A 16,020-nucleotide genomic window follows, 5' to 3' on the forward strand; every position below is an offset into this window, starting at 1 on the left:
AGTATAAAAATACCAAAAAAGAGACAAATGTTTTAGCTATTTACCTGAATATAGTATAATATAATTTGACAAAATAAATAGTCAAATTGTATTTACTTAGAAATACCAAACAAGTCTATATGGTTTATAATTAAGGTGAAAATAAAAAGTGAATTCATGAACTCTTTCAGAACAAACAGTGAAAATCTATGGAATTCAGCCTAACCTTTCAACTCAAGATCCTAGCAAAGGAAACAAAGGAAGTGGAGTCAAGAAAAAATATATAGGCACCTCAAAAACTGTGCATAATGTGTTTCTTTAAAAAGTTGAAAAATGATATCTCATCAGAGGTTAGCCTGGACCTCACCCAACTAGGGAGCCCAGGTAGCCACCACCATCTAGCTCAGCACATAGCCTAGGCCTTCTTTTTGAATATACCCTAGGCCACCCTAGTCAGGGAGCTAACTCATCAACCCTACTAAACCATGAAACACAGCTCACTAATGGAGCTCAGTCTACCACCCCACTCAACCGTAGTCTGCCCAGCCTGCCCAGGGACACATTAATAGCTCCAAGCCAGAAGTCCCAGCCAAGCAAATAACCCAGCCAATAATTCTACCTGTCCACAGTGCTTAGCTTTCTACCCTTGCCTGATTAGGAAGCATGGTGTTGTGTAGCCCCCTGCACAGACTTTAGCTAGCAAACCACTTAACCAGAGACTATAGCCTTCTACCTCCTACAACCAGGTGTGATTGTGGAGCCTTCCCTGTAGTACTGCCCAGTTGCAAATTGGCACCACATGGCCAAGGAGCATAGCCTGTGATCCTGCCTGACCAAGAGGTAGTTATAGAACCCAGCAGTAATCTTGGGTGACAGCAGTGCCCGGTCAGCAGCCCTTCCTGATTCACAGCATGGGCAGCATCTCTGCCCAAACAGAGAACTTGACAACAGGCATTTCTTAGGCACAGATGTTACCTGCTGACCCATCCACAACCAAAAGTTGGACTAAGAGAATGACTGTCCCTGCTGCATCAAACTGATCAAGGGTAAGAGAAGTTGCTGCTTTCTCAAATGTGTAGACACCAAAGCACGGATACAAGATTTTGAAGAGTCAGGAAAACGACATCATTAAAATATTAATAAAGCTCCAATAATTGACCCTGAAGAAATGGAAATTTGCCAACTGAATAGTAATTTAGATTAGTCCTCTTAAAGAATGAGTCAACTACAAGAAACCATGACAATGAAATTAGGAAAGCAGTACATGAACAAAATATGAAATTTAACAGGGAATTAGAAGCCATTTATAAAATGAATCTTTGCAGGTAGTTGGGGACAAGCTCAGTGATCGAGCTGTTCCCCAGCATACATATCCAGCAGTGAAAAAGAAATCCTAGAGGTAAGGAATACTAAGACTAAACTGAAAAATCAATAAAGAGCTTTAATAGCATACTCGATCAAGCATAAGAAAGATTCAGTGAACTCAAAGGCAGGTCATTTGAAATAACCTGTCAGAGGAGCAAAACAGATGAAAAACAGTGAAACCCACAGGACTTAGGGGGCATCGTCAAACTAAACAATATATACATTAGAGAAATGTTACAGGAGTGAGAAAGAGGTATAAAGTCTATTTAAAGAAATAAACATAGAAAACTCCCCAAATATGGAGAGAGAAAGGGACATGCAGGTTCATTAAGCTCAGAGTTCCCCAAAAGATTGAATACAGCATGGTGTACAACAAGACACACAATTAAATTGTCAAAAATCAAAACCAGGAAATGTTGAAATATGACAAAAGTAACTCACCACATACAAAGGAATAATCATAGGAAAGGAAGGCCCCATTAGATGACCAGGCATTTCACAACAGAAATCTTGCAGGTCGGGAGAGCATGGAGAATGTGGTATATTCAAAATATGAAAAGAAAAAAACTGACAATCAGGAATACTATCGCCAACAATGCCTGGGTGAGATAAGAGGAAAACAACCTACTAAACAGAGTGAATGCCTACTGGACATGCCTTCCTTCCAAGGAATACCAGAGAAAGTTCTGAAGCTGAAATGAAAGACTAATTACCAAAGACAAATATAGAATCAAAGTTAGAATTCTGTAGTAATGGTATTGAATAAATTACCTTTAACTCTGATTTAAAATTTTATAAAGTATTATAAACTATAATGACAGTAATTTTAAAAGGGAAATATAAAAAGATAAAATTATAACATCAGGAATCTAAAATGTGAGAAGAAAGTAGGAGTGCAGAAATTTCATATGTGATCAAAGTTAATTTGTTAACAGTTAAGATAGAAATATGTAAGTTTTAAAGTATTGGCAAAGGAAAATCTGAAGTAGATACACAAAAGGTTAAGAAAAAGGAATCAAGTCATGAACAGTGAGAAGTCCTATCACAAAGGAAGACAGAAGAGAGGAGGAAAGCATAAAGACATGATAAAATAATTTTTAAATGAAAGTAATTAATTCTTATTATAATTACTTTTAAAGTAAATAGATTAAACTCCTTGAAGTATACAGACTAAATGGATAAAAAAGTAAGACCCAGGAATGTGCTAGCTACAAAAGACTTGGTTTAGCTTTTATGACACACATAGATTGAACTTGCAGGGATGGATAAAGATATTCCATAGAAAGGCAATCTGAAGAGAGCATGGATGGTCATATTTAGACAGTGTAGACTTTATACAATAAACTTTCAAAGGAGAATTGGAGGCAAAGGTATCATCAGGTTATAAAATTATAAATATGCCTCAAACATTGGAGCAGCTAAATCTATAAAGTAAACCCTAATACAACTGAAAGGAGAAATAAACAGCAGTACAGTAATAGTAGAGGACTTTAGTATCCCATTCACAATAGAGTGACCAAACAGAAAACCTATAAATGTATCCATACAGGTCCAATAACAAAGTAAGTGCAAAATTGGAAGGAAACAATAAAACAGAGAAGAAATAAATCAGATAAAAATTAGAAAAAATAATATAGAAGATCAATAAAACTAAGAACTGAATTTTTTGAAAGATAAACAAAATCGATATACCTTTAGCCAGACCAGCTAACAAAGAAGAGAGGAGCCAAGCACACAAAGTTGTAACTGAAAGAAGAGCTGTTACAGCTGATATCACAGAAATATAAAATCCCGACACTGAACTGCTACATGCCAACACATTAGGTAATCAGTAATAAATATGAATTCCTAAAAAACCTGCAAAAGGCCAAATCATAAAGAAATATACAAAATCAGAACAGATCGATAAAAAGTAAGCAATTAATTGAATCAATAGTCAAAAACCTCCCAGAAAAGAAAACACTAAAACCACATGGCTTCCCTAGTGAATTTTGCCTAACCTTTGAAGAAAATTCGTGACAGCATTCAAACTCTTCCAAAAAATTGAAGAGGAAGGAATCCTACCAAATTTTATTTACAAGGCCATTATTATGCCGATGCTAAAATCACTTTCAGACAACACAAGAATATTGCAGACCAGTATCACTGGTGAATATAGGTGCAAAAGTTCTCAACAAAATGCAAGCAAATGGTATTCAGCATACAGGTCCAGCAATAATATTTTTAACAGCATGTTAAAAATACTACACACCATGTTCAAGTGGGACTCATCCCTGTAATCCAAGGATAGTCTAACATAAGCAAATTAATAAGTGTGGTATACTACATTAACAGAATGAAAGATAAAAATGATATAACAAAATCAGATGTAGAAAATAATTTGACAAAAATCCAAAATCCTTTCATGATAAAAACTCAACAAATTGGGTGTAAAAGCAGTGTGATAGTTGTGATGGTTGATTTTGCTTATCAACTTCATTGTATTGAGAAACACCTACGGTATTAATAAAGCTTACTTCCGAGTGTGGTTTTGAGGTTTTCAGAGACATTTGGCCTGTAGGGCAGCAAACCGAAGGAAGAGACCCATTCTGGAGTGAACGGCACCATTCGGTAGGCTGGGAAGCCAGATGGAGCAAAATGGGGAGAAGGAAGAAGCCTAGGAGTACAGGCTTCGCTCCTCTCACCTCTCCTCCGCTCCCTTCCCTCGCCCTTCTCCCCTGCCGTCTCTTCCCAGCTCCCTCACTCTTGCTCTCTTGTTCTTGCTGTCTCCCATCCTCCAAGTGCCCCCTGACATGATATTCTGCCTGTCAGGGGCCTGAAAGAAATGAACCTGGCTGACCGTGCACTAACAGCAAACACTGAAAAAGTATAAACGAGAGCACCACGAAAACAAAGCAAAACTTAGGTAAATAGACACCTGATTACTGGAAAGTATGTGTTGATGAAACAATATTGAATAAGACACAAATAAATGGAGATATTTTATATTCATGGATTAGAAGAATTAATATTTATAATATGTCTTAGTTCCCAAAGTCATCTGTGGATACAGTACATTTTTTTCAAAAGTCCAATGACTTTTTCACAGAAGTAGAAAAAAATGATAAAAATTCATTGGGAACTGCAAAAAGTCTTGAACAGAAGAGGCATTGTTGAACAGGAAGAGTAAGTCTTATTTGAAATTATATTATACTTTCTTATTTGAAACTGTATTACAAAGCTATAGTAATCCAAACAGCCTGGTACTGGTATAAAAATAGATACATAGACCAATAGAACAAAACAGAGTGTTCAGAATTAATGGTCAATCAATGCTTGACAATGGCACAATAATTAATAATATTAAAAAGATAATCTCTTCAATAAATAGTCACAAAAAACAAATAAATCAGACCCTTCACTACTGTTATAGCTTGTGTCTAGATGTCCCCTGAAAGCCTCATGCAGTCGTGGGGTCTAGCTTTTCAGAGGTGGCTGCATCTAGATTGTGTGATGCAGGGATTAAGGGTACATGATTAGTAAATCACTCCACAGATTGATTCAGCATAGTTGTGGCTAGGATTAAGGGTGTGAATGCTACACCTGCCCTAGGGTGGGTAGTCTGCAAAACAATATAAGGGACAGAAAGAGTATTGTTTTTTTACCTCATAGATTTTGCTGTCTTCTCCCGCCATGAACTATTGCCCTTCTGCCATGTGCCACCCTGCCTTGAAGCCATGGATAAAGGACTGAAACCTCCACCAAGTGTGAGCTAAACACCCCCTCCTTTAACTTTGGGTGTCAGACATTTTGTCTCAGCAACAAAAAAAGTAACTAAAGACAGCTACTCCCAAAATTTAACCAGAAGTAGATTAAATTTAACCTAAAATCATACCTGAAACCTTACAATTCCAAAAAGAAGGCTCAGAGGGAAAATTCGTTGACATTGGTCTCGGCAGTTTTTAAAATGTGACACCAAAAACTTGAACAATGAAAGCAGAAATAAGTAAGTGGAGCTAAAAGGCCTCTACACAGCAAGGGGACATTTCACAAAATTAAAAGGCACCAGAAAATAGAAGAAAATACTGGTAAACCATGTATCTGCCAATGGCTAATATCGAAAATATATAAGGAACTTAAACAGTTCAGTAGCAAAGCCACAAATAATCCAAATGAAAACCAGGCAATAATCCTAAGTGAAACTTTATCCAAAGAAGAAATGAAAATGGTCAACAGGTTCACGAAAAGGTGCTTACCATTGTAAGTTATTAGAGGAATGCAAGTGAGAACCGCAGACACCTCAGGGCTGGGGCTGGGAATTGAGTGGGGAGGGGTATAATTGCAGTATTTGGAGTGAGGCAGCTGTGCTTTAATCTGGGTGTCGTTTACCCCGGGTTTTCATTTGTAAAAGCTCACTGAACCATATAACCAGGTCTTAGCATTTCACTGTAAATTCTACCTGAGAAATAGCAAGAACTCAAACATTCATCTTTAATTAATGGTATACATGCTGAGGAGTTTAGAGGCGAACTGTACCAGTATGTTTAATTTTCTTTAAAATACTTCAGCAAACTCAGATGGGTGAAAGAATATATATTTGACAAAGCAATGGAAAAGGTAATGATAATATCTAGTTGGTGAATGTGTGTAGTGAACGCTTTTCCAACTTTTTTGCATGTTTGAAATAAATATTAGGGCCAAATGCCCTTAGGAGAATTTTGGCTTGACTGTAGAGGGGTAAAATAAGGATTCCCTCTTCTCTCTCTTAGAAATATGGGACAAACAAAAAGACTGGTTAAAAAAAAAAAAATTGTCCTTTTTTTTTTTTTTTTTACCACAAAGCAAGATCATATCTCTAAAACTCAGTATTTCAAAGTATGTGAGAAAGAAGCCAAAAGTTGGGAAGACTGACAGAACTATGCAAGATAGAGCAGAGATAAGAAAGAAGACAGAGGGTACTTAGTGCTGCAGGATCTCTGAAAGATTCAGCAAAAATGCATTCTTTGAAGATAAAAGCCGTGAGATACAAATCCTAAATTCCTTATTTCCAACAGCAGAATGGGGCTTAAATAGTTCATGATACTAACCTCCTAGAACTGGTTTGTTTTCAAAGAAAAGAGGAGGCAAAGCTGAGTAGAAAATACCACAGACAAGTCTTTCTGCAAAAAACACCTTTTCTCATAGAAGCCAAGAATATAGATTACTTACTTGTAAACAAACAAAACAAACAAAAATAGCCTAGATGATATAATACGAAAAAAAAACCTCTTAAATTCATATATAAAATTCTGTTTGCCGGGAACATACCCCAGGCCCCTCTGCCACGTAACTTGCAAGAAAAACTTCTAGTCTTCTCCCTCAAAATGAGTCCTGGAAAGCAAACCAGCATAACACCTTTACAGACATATTAGAATAAAAGGGGATGAAAGAAAAGGAACAGCAAATGACAGGAAAACCAGTTTCACTGGGGTTAGGTTGCTATAGATCAAGTGAAAATATTTTGCTAGGAGGTAAACTATTTATGATACAATTTTTTAAACAAAAATCACCAGGGCAAGGTGCAAATAAATGTATCAACTTAGTGGGAAAGTGGCAGGAGGATAGAAGCGGATGAAAGCAAATTGGCAGATGAAGAAGCAAGGAACTGGAAGAAAACATAAATATCCTAGAAAAAAACATTTTGATGGTTCAATGTGTGTGCATATAGAAGTTGATGAAATTGTACACTTACTATGTTGAACTTACTTACTGCATTAAGTATACCTTCAACAGTAAGTTGAAAAAACCCACAAACTTACTGCTATAAGCAACAAAATGAGTAAGTCTTCAAAACACCATGTTAACTATGTACATAAAAGTACACACATGTAGTATATTCAGTTTATATAATATTTTAGAATAAATAAGTTAAAATCATAATTCAGAACAGTTGCTTTCTGGGCGTGGGAGGGATTAACTGAGAAAAGACATCAGAGAAATTCCTGTACCTTGAGCAGGTTGGTGATTATACAGACATATATAACTGTTCAAACTCATTAAAATAACACTTTAAAGTATGTGTGCTTTATTTCTTTCTAATTATGTCTAGTATTTTTTTAAAATGTAGTTTTTGGGAAAAAAGATTCATAGAGCACATGAAAAAGATTCAATGTCTGTACAATTAAGAGTCTAAAAAAATATTAGTATAAAACAAATACATTATAAAGGCTGAATCCAAAATAATTTTCAGGAATAGACTTCAAAGAATATAATTTGAACCAGAGAAGATTGCTGTAAAGTGTCATGCACTGGATGTATTCTAGTGAAGATTCTGGACTTTAAAAAAAGAACAAAAAGTAAAAATAGGCTGGGGATTTAGCTCAGCGGCATAACACCTGCCTGGCAAGTGCGAGGTCGTGGGTTCAATTCCCGGTACCAGAAAAAAAAAACAAAAACAAAAAAAGTAAAAATAAAACACCTATGATGCACTTCAACTTCTCCCTTACCTGGACCTGCTTCCCTAGGATTTTTACAGGGTATTCCCCCAACCTCCTGCGCATGAATCTTCATCTCTGTCTAGGATTCCAACCTGAGACTCACCAGGGAAAACCTCCATTCTGAAAGGTAGAAATACTACAGATAATGTTCTGTTAGTACTATAAATAGTATATTAATAGGTATATTTATAAATAAGTTAACTTTGTACTATTTGTAAATAGTACAAATAATGGAATAAACTGGAGTTAGTTACAAAATCAGAGAAGAGTCAGATTTTTTTTTAAAAGGCCTTGGGTTAAAGAGGAAATCTGAACAGATTATAAAATGTCACTAGAGTAATCACACATTAGGATTAGAGACTGTAGGATACATTTTAAACAGCAATTTAAAAAAATGTTATGCTTGTATAATTAATGAGAAGACATGAAAATAAACATTCAGCTAACATGAAAACTAAATCTAAAGACAGAAATAGAAACTAATGCATTAAAATTTATAGAACTAATACAATTGTTTTTTTTTCAAATGGAAAAAAGCAATAAAGCTTACCTAATTAAAAGCTAACAGCTTTCTCAGTTACCTAAGGAGAAACAAAAGCACTGCATACAAAAAAAAAGTGATGCATGAAAATAGCCATAGATGCAAGGAAAAAAATTATAAATTACTTAGCTAACTCTACAAATAAATTTGAAAGTCTGAATAAAATGGATAATTTCCTAGGAATATATAATGTATCAGAATTCATTCCTGAACAAATAGCAAATCAAAACAGGTAGAAGGGGAAGGGTCCCAAAGGAGAATTAAGATGCGCTATGTACAAAGTCACTACAATACAGGAAATCACCATGGACTGCAAACATATACTAATAAAAAATAAACAGCTAAAATTAAAAAAAGATGCCTTCTGCAACAAACACCAGGACAAATCCAAGTAAGTGCTACTACAGCAATAATGACAAAATAAATTCAATTTTCTAAACCTAGTATACAATATGGGAAGAGAAAGATACGTTACAAAATTTTCCAGCAGTACATCAAAAAATGACATACCATAACAAAATGGATGTTATTCAAAAATGCAAGAATAGCTCAGTATTAAGAAGGTTATTAATAATCAGTGAAAATTTGTGATGGAAAATAATAGAGTAAACTATATGAATGCTAGGATGGATGGAAGCCGATTTAGTATCCATTTCTCTCAGAAACACATAAAATACAAATAATCACTTTCTTAAAATGTGGTTATCTCAACTCAAACCTCTTATAGTGTTTCCTAGGAAATAGAATACCACTAAAATGAAGAACAAGTTAAGGAAGATAAAAATACCAGTCTTTGCAGATACAATTGACATTGCAAAAACTAAAGAGGAATCAATTTTAAAAATTATAGGAAAGGAAATTCAGTAAGCTAAGTGTTAAAAGTGTTTGTATATAAAAACTATAATCAGTGGCCAAGTGAAATAAAATAAAATGCCTGGGAGTAACCTAAATTTATGGAGAGAGCACTGTAATAAAGGATATATTGACCTCCTTCAGTGTTGTGAGGGTTAATGTTGGTACTGTGCTTTGAAAAAAAATGATGCTTAGAAGCAGAATAAAGACTTAAACAAATGGAAAGGAATACTATGTTCTTTGTTTAGGAAGACTCAGCCTTTTAATACATTAAAATACTCCAAACAAATAATCTAAAGCAAGATTCAAATAAAATTAGCTGTAAGAATGGGGTGAGGGGTCAATCAAGACAAGCTGAGTGTCAAAGGAAAATAAGCAAAGAGTAACAGGAGTCCTAAAAGATGTTAAAATTTATTACTCAGCCTTGCTAATTACAGTACAAAGCTTTACTAAAAAAAAGGAATAGAGCAGAATGAGAACCCCAGAAACTCACCTAACCACTAGTGAAATCACTGGGAGAAATACGAACTTATACTTACTGTGGAAAAATAGAACCTGAAAATAGCAGGGAAAGATCATGGGTTACACTTGCTTCATAGTACAATATGGATGATTGTCAACTTCATTTATAATAAGAGAAATAAAAATTTAAAATACAGTGAAAACCAGACAAAACACACTAAAATTCTATATTGATATTTTGTTAATGGTGTATAGAAACAGGTATTTTCATCAATTCTTTTTGGAACTAAAAATTAGTGGTATCTTGGAGGAAGCAGCAGAAAATTTTTAAATTATTTAAGCTTTAAATTTAAGTTTTACACACTCTTTGGTATAGCAGTTTCACTTCTAGCAATGTATCCTAGAGGTGCAAAATTGGTACATGAGCACCATTTTTATTATATTATTTAAGCTAGATAACAAAAGAATGAAAACACTCCACATATCTATCTAACGTGCTTGCAACTCATAAACCATAAACTGAGACATAGGGCTGGGGATTTAGCTCAGTGGCAAAAGCGCTTGCCTGGCAAGCGCAAGGTCGTGAGTTCGGTTCCCGGTACCGGAGAAAAACCAAAAAAAACAAAAAACAAAAAAAAAAAATAAAATAAAATAAACTGAGACATAGAACTGTCCATCCAGAGTAAGGAATTAAGACTTGTTATGTATATGTACCAACTTCCCACAAGGAATGTAAACATTATGTACTACACACATGTACTAACATACTAAAATTAAAAGAGTTACCAGGAGTAGAGATAGCATGTGAAACATCTAGCATAATGCCTACGTACTCGGAGGCTCAGTAAGTTACTGTGACAGCCAGCAGTAGCTGTTGTGGTCGTCATTGTCGTCGTCAGCACCAGCAGCAGCATGCTGCCAACTGATGAAAGGACTGGACCCCTGCTTTGTTAGACCAAGCAGTCTGTGTTTTCTGAGTACTTTTTGTGTTTATAGTTGGTTAATGTCATAATAAATTTGATAAATTCTGGCTCAACATGTGATTAATAAATGGAATATTTTCACTTGCAAATTTACTTTTGGGAGCAAAAAAATACCTTTTTCTAATGCACATGTGGAAGTGTTATGGGCAGGCATTTTTTTTTTTTCTCAAAGGGGAATTTAGAGACTTTGGGGAGGCAGTGCTAGCTTTTTTATGATGTGTTTCCAATCCATTATTATTATCTTGCCTGCACATAATTTAATTACAAGTTTACCTAGTCTTTCTCAAGTCCCTCCAAAGCATTTCTAATTCAGTTTTAGTAAAATAGAAATAAGCTTTTCTGTAGTCATCTTTTATCAGTTTAAGTAATAGTTAAATTATGTGAAAACCTATTACAAGTAACCTATACATATTTAGGGACACATACAACTAATTTTTGGAATGAGGTCAACTGTGCTTTGTCATGATTAAAAGTAGCCTATAATCATACAAACAACACACGTTAGTACGACTGAAAGACAGAGAGCTCTGGTTGATCCAGCAAGTTGGTTAAGAGGTCATTTAAAACAGTTTTTATTGTAAACCAGCAAGTAGAGAGCAGTCCATTATATTCTACATGAAATAAAATCAGAACAACCCAAATAAAAATGATTTGCTACTGTTTTCACATTTTTGTGATAGGACTACTTTGTCTTCATTATGACTTCCACATGAACCCATGTTCTTTTCAATGTTTTAGGCTTTGGTCAAAGAGTTACAAAATGATGTCCGTGTGATAAGGCAAAAAATCAGAGAGCTTAAAAAAATGCAGAAAAACAGAGAAGCTTCTAAAGCCTCAACCCGTAAAGCCCAGAGCTTGGCAGCTTCTATCCTGAACATTTCGCGGTCAGATCTAGCGGAACTATTGGATACAGAAGACGAAGTGGTAAGGCCCTTGAAAGACTCATTAGGTAATAAGGGCTTAGTATGTGCTATGTGCCTATTTTGTTTGTTTTATCATTCTTAGAATGTCACAGTTAAGACTACATTCACGAAGGTAAGATTAATGTGGCGGTGGTACACATCAAACGTTAACCAACTCAAACACCCGGAGAGAAATTTTGCTGTGTAATGTAGAAACAGCCCAGGACATGCAGTATTCTGAATTGCTTATCATCCTGGCCAGTTACCCTTTTCCTGTTTCCTCCATGTTCTTTAATTTAATTAATTACATTATAAATCTTCTAAACTAGTATTTTAAATTAAGTCAGTTTGAATGGCTTTAGCTAAACTACCTCATATGTGAGATTTTATATAACGTTTCATTTGGTTTCTTGTGTGTCTTTTTGGTGGTACTGGGGATAGAACCCGGACCCTCACCCGTAGTAGGTTGGCACTGTACCTCGGAGCTGTATCCTCAACCTGTTTTTTTGGTTTTTAGCAGCAAATCTATTGGCTTAACTGCCTAAACCTAAAATTTTTGGTCAGTATGTATTTTGAAAATATATTGTTGAAAAGTGTATTTATTGTTGTAAATTGGGCAAAGTGCTGCTATCTGAGTGAGGTCTATGCACGTGGGTGGAGGTCTTGAGTAGCCTCACTGCACTTTCTGCGGAGCACTGCCTTTTGATTTAGTTCCCGCCCCTAAAACAGCCTAACTCCATCTGTGCGTCATCTCCTGGGAAACCTGCGGAGGGTGCTCGAGCCTGTTCTGCTGTGCCTCTGAACTGGAACATGACGGTTAGATTTGTTGTTGTTGCTTTATTTTGGTTTTTTTTTTTGAGACAGGGTCTCATTATGTAGCCTACACTGGCCTTGAATTCACTGTGCAGCCTAGGTTGTCCTTGAACTTGTGGTAATCCTCTTGCCTCGGCCTCCCAAGTGCTGGGAATATAGGCATACACCACCATGCCCAACTTTAAAAGTTCAAAGTATTTGAAAATATTGAAGAGATTGTAACACTAAGAACATCCAAATAAATATGTGCTCAACTAATAAATAAAATGAAAACCGTAAATACTTATTTATGTGAGACCAACCACCAGGCTGCCATCAGCTTTTCTAAAAGATCTTCTGGAGTAGATCAAATCTGCAGTTTGCAAAGGCTTTTAAATTGCCAAGAGTCCTTTGAAAAGAGGTCAGAGAAATTCTGCTGCGCTCCTTTTCATCCCATGGTTGAATAGAATGGTAAACTATCAGTTTTCTGTTTTCAGCAGTTAGGCCACCATTTGACTTTTTACCAAATCCTGAACTGTGAAGTACAAGAGCATTATCAAGTGTGCTATCAAATATAAGACACATGAGAGGTAATATTACCTCTAGCAAAGATATTAACTGTTTCATTACAGATAGTAATTAAAATTTGTTAATTAATAGTGAAAAACTTACCAAAAGGTTAAGATTGAGACCGCCAGTGTTCCCTGGAGTTTGCACATAAGCAGATGTGGCGAAATTGCTCATATGGGTGTGCACGTGCATCTATGTGTATGTGTGCACATGCACTTAACACACAAATGCGTGTGTGTGTACTGGAGCACAGAGCCATTGATTTTGTTAGGTTTCGAAAAAGATGCCCTTTCTAAGCCGACAAGTTATCAAAAGGCATCCCCTTTTAATGGGCAAATTAATTTTTTTTCCTTCAGGTATGTATCTCTCATTACAGTCTCAAAGACTGCAGGATACATTTCTGTGAAAAAATAGCCCCTCTTGGCAGATGCAGTCTGAAGTCAAAGTGCACAGCACCGTAATATTGCGTGCCGTGTAACCTTACGTGAAGGTCTTCCTGAAGGAAGAGGACTTGAGAACAAATGCGCTGTTCTCAGAAGGACCGGGGCACCTTACTATATTTGCTAGCTTTAATTACAGACCAGGGCTGATTTAAACCGATCCTTGCATTTTGTGGTGTTACGAGGAGCTGAATGCCTTGCCCAGGCAAAGCCAAGACCGCTTCATTTATGCTCTTTAAACTGCATCAAATTGTAATAAATTTGTTTCAAATCCTGATAGCATATGTAAGATGCCTGGCGTCTCAGTCTGTATCTTGAGCACCACTGTGAAAGCAGAAATAAAATACTGTACTCCTCAATTGTTGTGAAATATAGAAATACGACTTTATCTTCTGCATGCAAGCACATATCTATACATTAAATATTAAGAAGCATGGATTTAAATTTTCCTACATTGATAGTGCAGCCAGCTCTTTGCTAAAAGTTATTCTACTGGTGTCCCGCGTGATTTATTCAGTAATCAATTGTGTGACCATGTTATATAAGTATATCAACACCAGTATTTTCATCTCTTTAGGAAATGAAAAAGACAAAGATAGATGCTGAAAATGACCAAGAATGGCTGTTGTACATTCAGAAACTTCTTGAAGGACAGGTAATCTTTCTCTCTTTTTTGCCTCTTACAGTAAAACTTCCAAATAAAAATATGTCTTACATTTTTACTAGATGTCTAACTTTTTCTAAACACTTACCCATTACTTACTTTTTTTAAGGTAAAGAATTATCCCGAAAGGTAGGCAGGAAAGTTAACCCTCTATTTGTACTTTTGGACTTAACAAATGAAACAGATGCCTTGGGAAAGAGCCAACATGGGTCTTAGCAAATACATTAATTAAATTATTGAGGCAACCTCCATGCTTGCTAGACTGAAAAGGATCCATTCTCTCAGACCTCTTAGGAAATGAGATTCTTTATTATGTGTCTTTAAAGTTAGTAGTTGATATGGACACCTGAGGAGTTCATGGGTTTCAGTGACCTTTTACTATGGACCTGTTTCCAGTCAATTCATGTTTTCCTCACAGCCAGACAGCTGTTTATTACTGTGTCTTCCCGCACTCTCTACAATATTTTCTACTGAGACCTCGAGCAGCTTGTTAGTGGGAAGTAAATATTGATTTGGCATCCTGTCAATGCAGAAAGAATGAAAAAATTTCCACCAGAGGCCCCTCAAACATTTTCCTATCGACGTTTTCTGGGCTGAGTAGAAAGCTGCATAGAGAATGACAAGGCCAAGACGAGTTGAAATCCCTGAGGGGTCTATTGAGACTGCTGCTGTGACCTGTGTGATACTTTTTCTTCCCTTTCAAGTATTTTTTTAATACACAGATAGTCTGCTGGGATGCGCCCCTCTTGTAAGTGATCAAGGGCAGTTTATTGGCAGGTGAGAGCCCTGCTTTTCTAGTCATAGCCAGCTTTTGTTTGGACATCACTGACAGCATGTAATGTATTCTAAAACTTTTTCATTAGTTTTTTGCTCATTCTAACAGTTTATTTCAAAATTGATCTGGAATAAATAAAATTGAAACCGTTTGTCAAAATAGCAAAGAAATTGTCCTATGATTTTTGAAGGACATTATAAATGCTTCTCTGGAAAGATTAACAACAGAAGCTGACATTAAGTCTAATTATTTTACACTTACATTAGTAAACAGTTTCTGTACTTTTGGTGAAGTGAAAACTTAATGACAGTATATAAGTTATCTATATTAACATCAGTTTTATCTATTGTGGAAACATGTGGAATCACTGCAGTGATAATGTAAGGTAACGCAGTCTTTTGCGTAAAGTGGTGTAAGTGTAGATGCACAGGTGTCAGGCGAAGCCCCGTGCAGCAGCGCCCTGCTGTTGGAGCCTCCTGTCAGGCGCGCTGTGTGCCCTGAGCTAGTGCAGTGCTTGGCACGCGGAGGGGTGCAGTACTCATTTCTGTGAAGATTTTTTTCTCCAGTTTGAAGATGATAAAAATAAACCTTGTAATGATTTCTTAAAAGTGTTCACCTTGTAAATATGACCTTGTATATATTTTAATTAGAAAGTTTATCATTTATGACCATAAAGAATAATAAATCAATATAAATGTTTACTAAATTTTACTAGTTATACTAATGCAAGATCTACTTTCTTTGGCTAACATGTATAGAGGTACTTGCACGCATCCTACCTTATCTAGATATGTGCTAATTCTGTCCAGTTAGTAGTAAAAAATTCTGTTGAAAGTGGCATCAGACTTCTTACTACCGAAGCTTGATATAGTGCCTTTTTGTGCCACTGAGCCTGGACTCTGGAATATAATTGCCTGGTAGTATTGATTTAATTGCCCAGGTTTATTTGTGGACTCCTAATTATTGACTGGAGGTAAATTTAATGGAGCAGCCTTTATGAACACAGGGAAACCGCTGCTGTTGCTGTTATACATAATGAACTGCATCATGTGCCTTTAGATCATTTTTCAAGCTAATTTTATTCCACTGTGACAGTATGATAACATTTAAAAAGTCAAAGACTTTTTATTTTTATTACTGACATCGGTGGTTTTGCTGATGTCTTTGGATTTGTGAGGAAAAAAATAGAGACTTCATTGGTTGCACTTGAATGTCACTTTATAATTGTGCCCAGGAGAAA

At 35.9% G+C, this 16,020-nt stretch overlaps 1 protein-coding gene across 5 annotated transcripts in view; it reads left to right on the forward strand.

The window, feature by feature from the left end:
• Window positions 1-16,020, forward strand: part of Cntln (centlein, centrosomal protein) — a gene marked incomplete at its 5' end in the record, with an annotated part of 307,086 nt that overhangs the window by 277,825 nt on the left and 13,241 nt on the right. For 4 of the 5 annotated variants that reach the window (XM_013516378.1, XM_013516379.1, XM_013516380.1 and 1 more), the window contains 2 exon segments: window positions 11,376-11,561; window positions 13,919-13,996. In XM_013516378.1, coding sequence (XP_013371832.1) covers window positions 11,376-11,561; window positions 13,919-13,996 — 264 coding nt within the window. 5 annotated transcript variants of the gene reach the window in all.

Source organism: Chinchilla lanigera, unplaced genomic scaffold, assembly GCF_000276665.1.
Source record: "Chinchilla lanigera isolate Chin_1 unplaced genomic scaffold, ChiLan1.0 scaffold00033, whole genome shotgun sequence".
Lineage (NCBI taxonomy): Eukaryota > Metazoa > Chordata > Mammalia > Rodentia > Chinchillidae > Chinchilla > Chinchilla lanigera.